At 40.8% G+C, this 14,498-nt stretch overlaps 1 protein-coding gene across 3 annotated transcripts in view; it reads left to right on the top strand.

Moving 5' to 3' along the window:
- The window catches only part of ARHGAP21 (Rho GTPase activating protein 21), a 127,538-nt gene that overhangs the window by 84,527 nt on the left and 28,513 nt on the right, over nucleotides 1–14,498 (top strand). The window contains exons 7-8 of one of the 3 annotated variants that reach the window (XM_075211967.1): nucleotides 6,237–6,266; nucleotides 7,466–9,266. In XM_075211967.1, coding sequence (XP_075068068.1) covers nucleotides 6,237–6,266; nucleotides 7,466–9,266 — 1,831 coding nt within the window. Of the gene's footprint in view, nucleotides 1–6,236; nucleotides 6,267–6,813; nucleotides 6,991–7,465; nucleotides 9,267–14,498 lie in introns of those variants that run through there. The other 2 variants (XM_075211969.1, XM_075211968.1) reach the window with 2 other exon arrangements.

Here is a 14,498-nt window from a genome sequence, read left to right as displayed (position 1 = left end):
ATTTCCACCCAGTGTCACAAGTTCCTATAGAATTAACAGGCTGATTGTCCAGCATGGAAAATGTCTGACTGCTCTGAATATTAAAGAATGGTTCATATTTAAAAGTAAGGGTTGAATATGTAACTTACTGACAAGCAGTAGTATGTTTATGCATTTTTTACAGTCATAAATATATATATATATATATATATATATATATATATATATATATATATATATATATATGTGTGTGTGTCTTAATCTGTTATTTATTTTGCATTGAGATGATACTGTGTGATGTCACTTAGCCGTCTATATACTTGAAGATGTTACTCTGCCTTAAGAACTGGCTGAACAGCAGAATATAATCCTTAGCATGTTCTGTGAATCTCAGGACTTGTTGTAGCCATGGTTACTCACAACCTCGTCTTCTCTGCTTAATTACTGACTTGTGCTGTATGTTTTCTGTCTCAACCTATACAGTATGGATCCCAGTGTGTTCTCTCACTGCTAATGCTTCAACCGTGCTGTCTGTCTCTTGTTTGATATTAAGCGTTTCCTCTTTACAGCACCTATTTGTATTTAGTTTGTCGTTATGTAAATGTACTGACCAGATTTTTAACTTTTTTTTCTTTAAATTTGCATTTCTGGTAATACATTTATCCTTTATAAATTGTTTAATCATCAGTCCTTTCCATTTGTCCTATCTCTCAACCTACCAAGTCTACCATCCTGCTAACTAGTTGCGTGGATACTGAATATGTTGGTCACTCTCCCCAACATACAAACTCTTACTGCACTTTTTATAGAGAGGTCATACATAAGAATTGTGAAAGGGGGTTTCAGGTTTTTACAGATCCCTGGCAGTGGATGAGCTGCTTGCGCCGCACTAGTTGCGCCTGCGTAGAGCCGATGTGACAGAAAGTTGGATGCACAGAGGAAGAGGTGGTGGAACCATTATCTGAGCGCGTACAGGAGGGTGGCGCCCGGGCAATGGGAAATCCGGCTTTCCCCAGTGCATGCCTGTCGAGCCTTCGCCCTTATCTAAGTTAGGTTCACTTTAACGAAGATAGTGTCATCTACCCTTAGTGGAGGCAGCCATTGTGGTCTGAACCAATAATCGGCTACTGTTCTCTAGGTAGTGATCACGAAATGCCTCATACCTCAGTGAGGTCATTAGTTAGTGAATTAATAGGCTGCATTCAGTTTTATGGTTGGAAAGTGATTTATCTTGTCTTACACTAAACTGTGCCATGGGACTGCATTTTTTTCCAGATTTTTTGCTATTAGAGGGACATAATACATTTCCTCAGAGCATATTGCAATGTGTATCCTGCATTGTCTTAATGCCCCAGCAGGTGGCATTTATGAGCTGATTCCCTATCAATGACACGTCAAAGCTGAATATACATGTGTGTCTGGCTGTTCCAGGTACCCTCATTACTCTGTTAGAGCAGTGACGACACAAAACTGTCAGTGAGTGGCCATTATATAGGCAGTGCTAGGGGTAGTTCTGTTCCCAGATCATTACATTGTGGTCATCTGTTGTATTGACATGGTTAGCCAGGGCATTTCCTCAGGACTCAGAGCTGTGCATGATTTGTTTGGTCTAATCCAAAAATGCTTCATTACGGTCACTTGAACGTAACATGATGGTCCTTGAAGCACACCTGTCCCCTTACAGACAGTGGGAACAGCTGCTTTCTATCATATGACTCTGATGTTAGTTTCCAGTGAATTGATAGGCTGCATGAATATTGGTGTATACCACATGATTGTTTCTTTCTGTGCAGGGGAGGTTACACTTAAATGATCATAGGCAGGCCATGGACCATTATTTCCTAGAGTACCGCTGCCATGGTCCACAACCTGTGCAAGAGTATTGGTTTGACATCACTTAACATACTAAATGGTGATATAGTGCTGATCCATTGCTGGCATGCTTGGCACAAAGTGTGAAGTGCTTCCAAGATTTGAGCTTGTAGATGTCTTCTTTCTATCAGTGCGTTATCTGATTAAGTTAAGCCAATGCAATCTAGTCTCATAACCAAATGGATAGGACATTATATGGCCAGCCACTTGTGTTTATATCTGCATAAATAAAAAATGAATCCTTTCCATGAAGTGTGGCCGTCTTGGTAATTAGCTTTTTGTACATTCTTGTAGGTTTTCTAAGGGAACCGCAAGGAAAGAGGTTGCCCCATTCATTATTAATCCGCTTGTGCTTTTTGCTTGCAATTAACAGGCTCCTGTACAGTTGTAAAAATAAATGAATTTAATAAATATCATCTTGTGACAGCTCAGTTCAGAAACAAAATGTTATTTAAGATCACCTGTTGCATTGTTCCTGAAAATGCTACTGAAGATGATGAGCTGTGCAGATCCCTGAGGCTGCAGCAAAGGCCTTTCTGTAGCATATTTATAAGAGAAATGTGATATTGGCACCTTCATGCTGTATATGGAATTGATCAGTATGATAAAGCTGATGTGATGGAAATTCATTACTCTTTTTATCGTATCTTTATCAAATGTGACATTTGCGATTCTGTTTTGCATACATAGCTCTTTGTTCTTCATATTTATTCAGTGACACATTACTTTGTCATTTTAAACTTACATCTTTACAAAACGACTTTTCCAGGGAATTCTAACAATCTCCTTCACAGTTCTGTTTGTTTTTTTGGGTACTTGATTATTAATAAATACACTTCCTGGACACAGCCTGCTGCTGGGAATTCTTAGTAACTGCTTCTGTTAATATGCACCTTTGTTTCTCAATGTAATGGGCTGCTCTTCACCTAGGTAACCAAATTTATATCCCCCTGTATGAATGGAGGTAGAGTAGCCTTGCATTTAAGACATTGGAGATCAAGTGGCGGCACTGCCAACTTCCGTAAATGGCAGATTGTTTTCCTTTGACCATAGTTTGATTGTTGTAGTTTAATTGCTAATTACATTGGTAGTGGTAAAATGACCTAGTACATTTTTTTTATTTTTTTTGTGTGCAACCTTAGTAGGACATTCATAGCCCTTATTACCTCAAAAGCCCTTTGCTTTATTATTAATGATGGGTTTTTATTAAAGGTAAACTTTTATCTTGCTACAAAAGTATGAACAACTTATGGGTGTTGTGTGTTAATTACAGAGCAGACAAAGTGGTTTATCAGTCCATGTCATAACCTAATCAGGGGCGAACGGAGGATTGTCGGGGGGGGGGGGTTTCCTCCCCCGACCCCCAAAAAAAAACCACCCCCCGCGAGAGCTCAGCTCAGTTTCTTCAGCGCTGTCCTATACAGCAGCCGCGGCGCTGTCTAAGAAGCGTCCGCGGCGGTGCTGTATACACTACAGCACCGCCGCGGACGCTTCTTTGACAGCGCCGCGGCTGCTGTATAGGACAGTGCAGCTATAGCTGCCACTTAGTTAGCGCAGGGGGGGGGGGGTTTCTGGAGACTCAGAAACCCCCTCTGCGTGCGCCACTGCTAATGATACAATGCGATCTTCCTGCAAGGCCATTCTCCTAACCCAGTGATGGGCCCTCTGAGCCTTCACCTGTGGCCCCCAGCTCCTGCTCTATTGTCAGATTAGTTTGTTATAGCTTGTAACACTTGTTTAGAATGCCCGCTTCTATGTACGTTAGATAGGTGTTTCTTTATTTGATAAAAAGTATGTATCTACGGCGATTCAGGCAAATGTGTGGGGGTTTTGAAGGTTAGAGCACCGTACCATGTATCCGGTTGCCCAGCACTGCCCTCACTCGTTTGTATGCAGGAATAACAACCACACATCAATAAAATTTAGCTTGCAGGAGTTGGGGTATTTTGGGGTGAAGATTAAACCATTGGATCGCTTGGGCATGAAGAGTTGGTAACCCCTTTTTAGATCACAAGTAAATTCCTGCAACAGGAATATTATGCATTCTTCTATTAATATTCCCCTTAAACATTATAAGAATGTATCACTTCAATTGCACAAATTCATGGAGCTTTAGTTTGCTTACTTCTATGTTGCTTTATAAATTTGCTTTGAATATGGCTGTTGGGCAGAGAATTGTCTCTGTCCTATACACTAAATACTGTATGATTCCACTAGACCAGCCCCGTGTTGTGGGCTGTTCCCATATTCCACTCATTGGTATTAGATTGATCTCTAAGCACTGATTATTCTTTCAGATATATGGTGGTAATTAGATAAAGCCTAATAATCATTTCCTGTTAGAACATAGCTCTCTGGCTGACACCAGTCTGACCCACCCATTGTGCAAGCAGTCTGCAGATTGCTACATAGATACATGTAATTAAGTACTTGTTAGAGACATCACTGTGTCTTAAGCTGGGCACACACCTATGCAAACTTACTTCAGATGCAATTTCTTTAACAGTTTAACCAAAGATTGAAAGTCCCGATTAGTCTATTCATGTGTACACACATGCACCATTTATTGTCAGATCTGAGATCTGTATCGCTCATAACCATCCGCTGAAACGATTGTGACTCTACAGATATCCACCTACGATGCTGCGCTTTGTTGGACAGATGGCTGTGAGTGCCTACACTCCGCCATATGTGCCCAACATCGTTCCATAGTTGATTGTGATTTTTAGGAAGTTTAGAAAACCAAATCAACAGATGTGGTGTGTTTTTGGTACGATAGAACATGATCGTGGGAGTGTACACACTTTAGCAATATTAGTGTCATTACAATCTGTCTGGAAGAAAAGAGTTCAGTGGTAAAAATAAGAGGTTATCTGAGGATTTGTCATGATGAATTATTAATAATTTGCTAATTAACAATGGAATTGAAGTCCACCTTAACTGATATAATATAGGTAAAAACAAATTGTGACCTTTGTGCTTTTTTTTTTTTTTTTTTGTTAGTAGTTTAAAATTTCTGGATAAAGTTGCGTAGCCCCTGTATACATAAGACTCCTGAGAATGCAGCTATTAAAGCACCAGGAGCTGGTGATATCACAGACACTGATTCCTGGTGAATTTATACTCTGCCTCCTGAATTTTGGTCCAGCCCACAGAATGACCGACCTTCATTTCAGAGCAGTTTGCAGTGTACACAAGTAATCCTCACGTGATACAACAGGCGGCTTCACCAACAATATTCTCATTATAATGCTACAACTGCTATGGTGGATATCTGTGTGAGTATGCATTAGGCTCACTTAACAAACGTTTCCGTCTCTGTAACCTCACACAGTAATGTTGTTGTTCAGTGTCTATTGCGAAGATAAACTTTGTGCAGTATAGATGTCTGGTCCCAACAGCCATACATCCTACACGTCTTCCCCTCCATTCTACCAGTACTGTTGTCTATTCGCTACTTGCTCAGCCCTTGATTAAGGTTTAAACCTGTTAAAGCAGGCACACAACCTGTAACTCTCCAGCTGTTGTGGAACTACTGCTCCCATAATTTAAAAGACAACTTGAATGTGTTGGATTGTACCCGGCCATCTGTTTCTACATACACTGCTTTATCGTGCTCTCTTCTGCCTGTGTCTTATATAAAGCCCCTCTGCTTTATATTATGTTAGCAGAGTTCGTTTGTGTTGCCGTTAGAGATGACTGAGCTATTGCTGCTGTGGTTGGCAGGGCATGCTGGCACTTTTAGTTCTGAAAGACTTAAGACTGGCTTGGGTAATGTCTGTGATAAATTCCCAGACCCCAGATAAACGTTTCTCTAAGGACATGTGCATCACAGAAATCTCCACAGTGTTGTTCTAAATTTAGCTGGAATGTAGAAAAGGGGCAGCTTGCAGTCAGCTGAGAGCCGAGCGTATAGTCATGATTGTATGGGAAGCCACACTATTTGGGATGCATAATAGAAAATTTGTGTCGTCATCTATGAGCCGCTCTGCTGTAAGCCCTGGAGAGAGAGCTCTAATTGCTGTAGTGGAAGGGAAGGATCTGTAGCCTGCAAACAGGGCTACCTACATGTTGCAGAAGGAATATACATAAGCCCAACCACAGGTTTTCCTCCCCAGCAGAAGAGACGATGCATGCAAGGAGCATGTGAGTGTGTGTGAGATCCAGCAGCCATAGGAGAAAATAGGAATGAACAATCTGCTCCACCGCCCTTTTTGCTTCTTCTTTTTGGTACCTTCCACTGAAATCGGTGTTAGATGTATTTTTAGCTCTCTGTAGCCGGCATCAGTATGACAACATAATTTAGTCTTTACATCAATAAGCAGCTTTTTCTTTTTTTCTTTTTTTCCTTTTCTTTTTTTTACTATGCTTTATTTCCTGCCCAGCTGCAGTTTCCAAAGGATGTCACAGCTCTGGTAAGATGCACAGCACAGAAGCCGTCTCTCTATGGAATGTCTAATTTTAATTTCATATGTCTGACATCCTAGCTCGTTAACCCCGGAAATGTGTTTTTATTTTATTTATTTTTTAGCAATGCTTGATTTCTAAATCAGTGTCTTGTAATTGTAGATTTTGCATGCACTGCCTTGTATTTATTTTGGGTTTTTTATATTTTGGTTTTTCTTTTTATAGTTTTCATATCTGTGCTACATAACACCAAGTGCAATATTGTTAGACTGCAGGAGGTTAAAAGCCTCGCCCTCTCTTCAGTTTCTGCTAGTGTTTATGGATACACACGTTCGCTTTATAACCTTCCTGGGAGAATGAAGCAGGTTGGTCTCTCCTGCAGTAAGCATGTCAGGGGCAGAGCAGGAACTGCTGTAATATGATACCACACCTGTACTATATAAAAACCTAGGGAAGCCAAGTCCAGTTTTTTTTTTTCTTACTGCATTAGCAGGCGCTGCAGTCGGCTGTCACTTAATTGCTCTGAGCGTGAACCCTTTAAACCTATTGAGTATGGTTTTGTGAGGTGGTCCTACTGTACGTTCCAGTGTCTCCTGTTCCTGTAATACCCATGGATGCTGAGTTTGTTTTGCTATGATTGCTGAAATGCATTTCGATACGCAAGGGAAATTGGTGAAGCGTGCCAAATTTAGTTTAACTATTTTTCGGAGAAGTCAGTCGCTAAGGCACAAGGTAAGCTCCGGATTAAGCAATTGGGAGAATTTTCGCCTATTTGTTGGATCTTGTTCACAATGAATTGTTAAATATGGTTCCTGGCTACTATATATTCTATAATACTCCTTCTTTTTTTTTTCTTTTTTTTAACACATCTGCATCTTGCCTTGATAGTTAAATCCATTTTAATATATGTATGCTAACAATTTGACATAGTGTTGCTGGCATTCTGCATGTAGCTTGGCTGTTTAAATAGATTTATTTTTTGTTTGCAATGAAATGTTGTTATGGTAGCATGTACATGACATTATTGTAGGTATGAACACCAGTGTAAAATATTGTACAATTTGTGACACTGATTTTGTTTTGAAACGTTTTATAATGTGCTATAATAAAGTACTGTAATTCATAGTGACACCAGAACTTGCGTTTGCATAATTATGTCCTTTTTTTGTTAAGAGTTTAGTCCTAACTGTGAACTGTCTTTTCCTAGGCATATTCCCAAGATGCTTACCTGAAAGGAAATGATGCCTATAGTGGAAATGCCCACAACATACCTGAACCTCCACCCATTAGTTATCCACGCGTAAAACCTACAGCTTCAGTGATGGCCCAACCAGCTGACGTTCCCCCTCCAGGCACATCGTTGGTTAAACAGAAATCTATCCGGCCAGTCAAATCATCGACGCAGCCGGAGAGAAACCACAGAGTAGAAATCCAAGTGCCTCCTTCACCAACGGATATTGTAAAATCCAACACCGCTGTTTGTCTCTCCAGTGACACTGCAAGAACAGTCATCGTGCCTTTTGGGAACGTGGTAGAGCTTTCGTCAGATAGACCTAATACTGCTGCTCCTTTACACCGGGCTGAGCCATGCGCGTTCATAAAGCAACCAAGAACCACATCGCCAGCCTCTGCCACTCCTCCTTTAATATCAATGGTAACTAGACAGGTTGATAATATTGGACCTATAAGCAAACCTCCAAGCTATGGAGGACACGCTGACGCCATGTTTAATGCTAGGCCATCTGCACCAGGCGAGGAATCTCCGTCTCCCACTAATCATTATTCTTCGAGTTCCCACCAGCACATAGACTGGAGAAACTACAAAACGTACAAAGAGTATATAGACAATAGACGTATGCAGATGTATGGCTCTAGGACAATACAAGAGCGACTGGACAGTCTAAGAGCAGCATCTCAAAACACAACAGACTACAATCAAGTTTCACCAAATTGTTCTTCAATCGATGTCCGTCGCCGAAGTACCTCCCATGACAGGGTTCCCCAGTCTGCCCAAATCCGTCAGCGAAGCATTTCCCAAGAAAGGCTACAAGACCCGGTTGTTGGCAAAGAGTGGCCCCGTAGTGCTTCCCAAGACACACTATCATCACCAGCTGTCAGCCCCAGGAGCAATAGATCGGGGTCATGGGATTATCTTGCAAAGAAAGGAGACAAATTGGATCGCTACATTGTTGATCCTAGTGATCCAAAGCACAACTCTAAATGGACTGGGTTTACCGAGCAAGATGACCGACGGGGCATTTATGATCAATTTGGACAAAATCACATGCCTCCTCGATTTCCAAACTATGCCATGGGACCTGTTGCATATAGTTCAGACCGTAGACGGATCAATCGAGGTTTGGGTTCAGCACATCCTTTGCAAAAAGCTCCAACTGACCTAAAAAGCCTCCCAAGTTCAAGAAATTTTCCAAATTCCACATGCCGATCCTCTTATTCTCGATCTGAAAAGCCAAGCCCTCGTATTTCTAAAGCAAGCTCTATGAGAAACCCTTCTCCATATGGACCTCCACCGTTTTCTCGTCTTACAACTTCAGACGATGGAATCATCAGTGACCAAAAAACAATCCACATACACAATAGTGGTCCGACAAACCTGCAGAAAACATCCCCAATAGAAAATGCTATATTAAATTTGTCTTCTCCAATTGAGACTTCTACTCCGATTCCTACAAAACAGGTGACTGATAGCCCAGTTACATCTGATAATGTAGACCTTCAAAATGGTCAAAGCCCCAATGTTAATGTCCACGAGTCTAGTGCAGAATGTAATCCTGTGAATTTAGTGGTCTTGAGGGATAAAACTCATCAGACACCTATAAGACAACAATCCTACATTTTTGCATTGAATGAGCAGGAACCTGTGTCTGACACTACCTGCTGGTTACCGAACGATGCCCGACGAGAAGTTCACATTAAAAGAATAGAGCAGAAGAAAGCCTCTGGATCCAGCTCACCTGGAGACTCATTAGCATCCATCCCCTTCATAGGTAAGTTCAGAGGATTTTAATTTGCTCATAGTTTCTAAAATTTAAATCTTTGAATGATGGGTGTTTAGCGCAAAATTATTTTTTGTTTGTTAATTGAGTTTTTTATGGCAGAATCGTAGGGACAACTTTCAATCTAGTCATGATACAAATCTGCCTTTTAAATATTGCAAATGGAATACTGACTTCTAATTATTCACGTTGACTGGATCTAAGGTTTTCTGTCAATACTCATCACCTCTGTGCATGGGTATGGCAGTATCTGTGCACTGGTTTTGCTTAGCATTGCTGCAAAGCATAACTTCATAGCTTTTAGAAGTAATTGATAGAATCAGTCTTTATACTTTGTACCTTAAAACGCATGTGATTTGTTGCTATGTGGGTATGCGTAAGTCACAAGTATGTTGAGCAAATCTCCCAAGACCAGACGACCACCATCTTTGTGCCCAGTCTGCTTGAAAGGCAGCTGTTTATATTAGCACCATTTACATAAACCCACCCTCTCCCCATGCACACTCATCTCTCATAGGGGCTCTTTATTTTTTCATTAATTGCTTTACGTATTATACCAATGTATGTGGCAACGGGTCAAGAGGTGCCTCATAATCATTTAAAATAAGTCTAATAGAAAAGGCTTGTATGGCAGGGGTTTGATTGCTTGTATTCTCTTAATTTCCCTGCTGTTTGCCAAAAGTTTTTTGTTTTTTTTTGACAGCCATTGGAATTAATTTAGTTGTGTACCTTTAACTGTGGCTGCTTATGAAAATTACATACCGCAGTGTTTCATTCATTGCAGCCCACGCTATGGATTTCTCATAACGTGTGTTTTACAAGTCGTGAGAACTGTCTATTCTTAATATGCAGGGTATTTAAATGTCTTACCTCATCAGCTGTTACCCCCAATAGCTCAACCTACAGAATATTTGTAAATGGTTCTCTCACCACCGTTTGGTAACACATTAGTAAAGATTTCAGCCTATTAAAAGAAACAAGTTTATAGTATTGACATATCTGACGAGGTCCATCCTCTCTATCCTGTGTATTAAATGGGCAACAGATATCTCTGCAATGCATTTATTTCTTTGGCTCATTCAATAAACATTTTTATGAAATGTGTGCAAGATGTATCACAGATTCTTATTTTATTTATTGCGGCTGGTAAATTATGCAAGACTGTGTATAGACTTTCCATTTTATGGGCTTACAGACAAATATGAACCTGCTACCTGTATGTAGATAACAGATCTCTTGCTGAATCAAAGTCTTCCCTTGTAGAAGCAGTTTCCCTTACGCTTGCATGCCTTCCACCCAACTGTTGTGATTGGGAGCAAACATTCTTCCGTGTTGCACTAGTTGACATGACACAACAGGCTCGTAAAGGTTACACAAAGATCAAACATTGCGTAAAAAAGGGGTTTGGCTCTGTTTAAACAGAAATATGTCTTTGCGTATGACAAGCGTGGCAGGGGGCCAGGTCTGCCGAAGACAAGATCAGAGTTCCTCACTCCTGCGTCTTGGCGCCTGGCCATGTGAAGTAAAGGGAAATTCACTGCTGTGCTGCACCTTGGTAGTGCAGATGGCAAGGTTCACTGGCCAATAATATAACCATCTACTGCAGGTGTATTCCTGACTTTTTTTTTTTTGCTGTGACAATGGAAAAAAATAATAATAATAAAGTGTCAATAATCGTAACTGCATACATAGGTCCATTTCCATACATCAGTAGTAGGCAGGGAGCTGATCCTTATAGACAGTGCTCTGGACCATCAGTAGTATGGAGGGAGCTGATCATTATAGACAGTGCTCTGAACCACTACTAATAGGGAGGGAGCTGATCATTATAGACAGTGCTCTGGACCATCAGTAGTATGGAGGGAGCTGATCATTATAGCCCAGTGTTGGGTAACCTGTGACACTCCAGGTGTTGTGAAACCACAAGTCCCAGTATGCTTTGCCAACATATAGCAGCTTATTGCTGGAAGGGTATGCTGGGACTTGTAGTTTCACAACACCTGGAGTGTCACAGGTTAGCCAACACTGTTATAGACAGTGCTCTGGACCATCAATGGAGTATGGAGGAAGCTGATCATAATAGACTGTTCTACTATGGTCCAGAGCACTAAGTGGACAAGTAACTATTGGCCCATGTTAAAACCATCAGCACTAAAGAGAAGAATATTCTAACAATATAGACAGACTCTAATGTCCTATTTGTGTCTTTTTATTTATTCTATAGTGGTTTCTCTCGTATTGACTGATGTTGACATGTATTTTATTTAATAGTATGTATTAGGGAATTTATGAATGAGGTGTGTAAAGTAGATCTTGACTGTAAAGAAATATATGTTGATTAATGAGATTTTCTGTGTTTTGGTTGGGGTGAGCGTGCCCTGTTAGATTCAAATAGGTTTGACAACAGGACTGAATGGTTTTGCTTTCCATTTTATTAATTTTTAATTTATTTTTATGTTTGTTTTATTTTAAATGATTTACCAGCAATCATTTCTCAAATTTGGCGTCTGTGTGTAATGTTTATAACCTTTGGCTAGAGGTTCCATCCCTGTTTGATTGTGATTTACCGAATAGCTGCACAGCTATACCCCTCTTTCCTGCCTCTCCCACTATGCCTAGGTGAGCCTCTCATGTATAGATAATAGAAGAAGCCAATTTGTAGGCTGAATAGTTTTTAACCTGTACGTTCACTGATGTCACTAGATCTGACAGGCTGCACTTTGGATATTTTTGAGGCCACAAAATGGCTACCTCCATTGCGGAACTAGTACCACATAAATGTAAGTCAGAGCTTGTGAATATTAGTCAGGCAGTGTGTAAGTGATGTCTCGTTCCTAAATTTATAGGCGTACAGAATCGGCAAACAAAATGGATTCCCCTGCTGTGTAGGCGATAGGTCCACTTTAAACCACCTGATTTGTTTTATAGTTTGCCAAGTGTGTGGCCAGTTCCTGCAGTCTGTTGGTTGTGACATCCAGACCATCAAACTTCTGTCCAAGTATGACCATTTGGTCACACACAGCGGGGAATTCAATTGGAAACTCTGTGCCGCGGAGGGTTCTCCTGAATCTGTCCATGAAAGTGGCAATGTATGGCCGCTCATTTCTCCTCACTTCATCCCATAGATCCTTACCATAATAGGCGGCTATGGGCTCAGCACTGATCTCTAGTGGCACCTGACATTCAATCCTCCCCCTAACAATGAAGAGGGAAGAAAGCAAATAAAAGGAAGAGCTCTGTATACTAAAGCTATGTCCACAACCAGCACAATCATGGGGGGGATTTCAATTCAATCACCGTGATGTCCGGCTGCGCAATTTACCGCCTGTTGCGGTAAGGAATCTCCGCTCATTTTCCTGTGCGCACACATGGGGTGCAAGGAAGTATTAGCGGACTTCGTTCCGGAGGCCCTCGCAGCACATGGCTTCCAAGTGAATTCCCTGGAATAGCTGATTACATTATTTTTATTTAAATAGTCAGTGTGCTGTTCAGGAACCTAGCATACAACTGCCTCATTGAACCATTCACAACTAAAAATGGCAGAACATGTCTGAGTTATGTCCACTCTTGTTACGTAGATCGCAGCCTAGCACTTCCCTCTATGCCTCATGCTTCAGAGATGTCAGTAGTTGCTGAATGTCTGTTCTGCGGTAGACAAAATAATGTAGAATTCCGGAGGAAGTCTGAGCCAGACAGATATTTAAGGACCCAAGGGAAGATGAGCACCCAGTTAGCCTGGCTTCTTGCAGTGTCCTTTAAGGGACATACTGAAAACGGTTTCTACATGATTTTAGCATTTTCTTCAAAATAATTTTTAAGGAATCCGTATTTCATAGTGTCCGTTTAACACTCACATTAGTCATCCCTTACTGGCAATCCCCGCACCCCCGTGACAAGCACTTCAGAAGCACTAGGCAGCCCTCTACCCCCTTGTCTGGACTAGGGAACAATACCTTGACATCAGGACAAGTCCTCCTAAATTGGGACTGTCAGGAAATATGCATTTATGCACTAAATAAAACACACGTGCAGTTGAAATTCTGTTCACTTGTACTCTCTACCTAAGGAAGCTATAGTGAGAAACTAAACAACCACCTTTTGTATAAGATAACGTTTGGACATTACAAGCAGGAAGTATAATAATTTTTTTGTAGCAGGTTCCTCAAACTTGTTTTTACCATTGTAAATATTATTAGCTTTCATTTAAAACTATCTGCAGTTTAGTGATCTTTATGTTCAGCTGGGTGATTCTTAGCAACTGGTTGAGTTTTTGGGTATGGTTCATATTATTAAGGGACAGCAACTGTGCTCAACTGTAGTAATCATCAGACAGAGCTTCTCACGACCTGGGAGACCCCATACTGCTCGTGGATCAGACTCTAAAGACCTCTTCCGAACATCTGCTGTGCAAAATAAACTGCTGTACGATTCTCGCCAGTCCCATTGCCACAACAAACGCATGTTTGACCTGCAATGTTCCCAAGCGTTCCGTTGTGACAGATGTCTATATGAACAGTCTCTTCCGTTCTTCTGTCATGTGAATACTACCTATCCCCCAACCCTCCAAAAAACCTGCAGTTAGAGAGGAGTAAAAACCCCTTTGGTTCATCCCGTGGGACTGGCTGCAATTTTGGGTTAATAATTTATATTTTAAAAGTAACCTTTCTCAAATCTATTTTATTCCTTTTTACACAGACAAATCATTTAAAAGATATTTAGAGACAGAGTGAGGTTTTACAATGTATCTTTTTGTTCAAAAGTTGCACCAAAATGCTATCTGACACTACGTTTTTTGTTTCACTTGTCAAGTAAGAATTCTATTCCTGTTCCCAGTATGCTTCAGCCATCATTTGGAATTCTGAAGCTCACCAGTACTGATGTCGGGAAGATGTCACAAGGAGGAGTTGTTTGGTCCTCACAGTAATGTCCCTTGTCCTAGTTTTGCTCATATCATTGCTCTCCACACTGTTCATTGGCAGCTGAAGGCCACAAGAGTACAGCCACACGCTTTTGAAAAAAGTTATTGCTTTCAAGTTTCACTATTTATAATGATTAACCTGAAACAAGATATTTTCCTGCAATGAAGATGACACGCCAAGTCAACACTTTAATATTCATTACGATTTACAGCCTCCTTCGCTCAGTCTTTATTGTATCATGTGACAAAACGATAATAGGCGATTTAGATGTTTGTTTCTTACACAAACCACAATACCATGGGAA

This window comes from Mixophyes fleayi, chromosome 5, assembly GCF_038048845.1.
Source record: "Mixophyes fleayi isolate aMixFle1 chromosome 5, aMixFle1.hap1, whole genome shotgun sequence".
Lineage (NCBI taxonomy): Eukaryota > Metazoa > Chordata > Amphibia > Anura > Limnodynastidae > Mixophyes > Mixophyes fleayi.
Note: the sequence above shows the minus strand (reverse complement) of the source record. Positions and strands in the feature narration are given on the sequence as shown.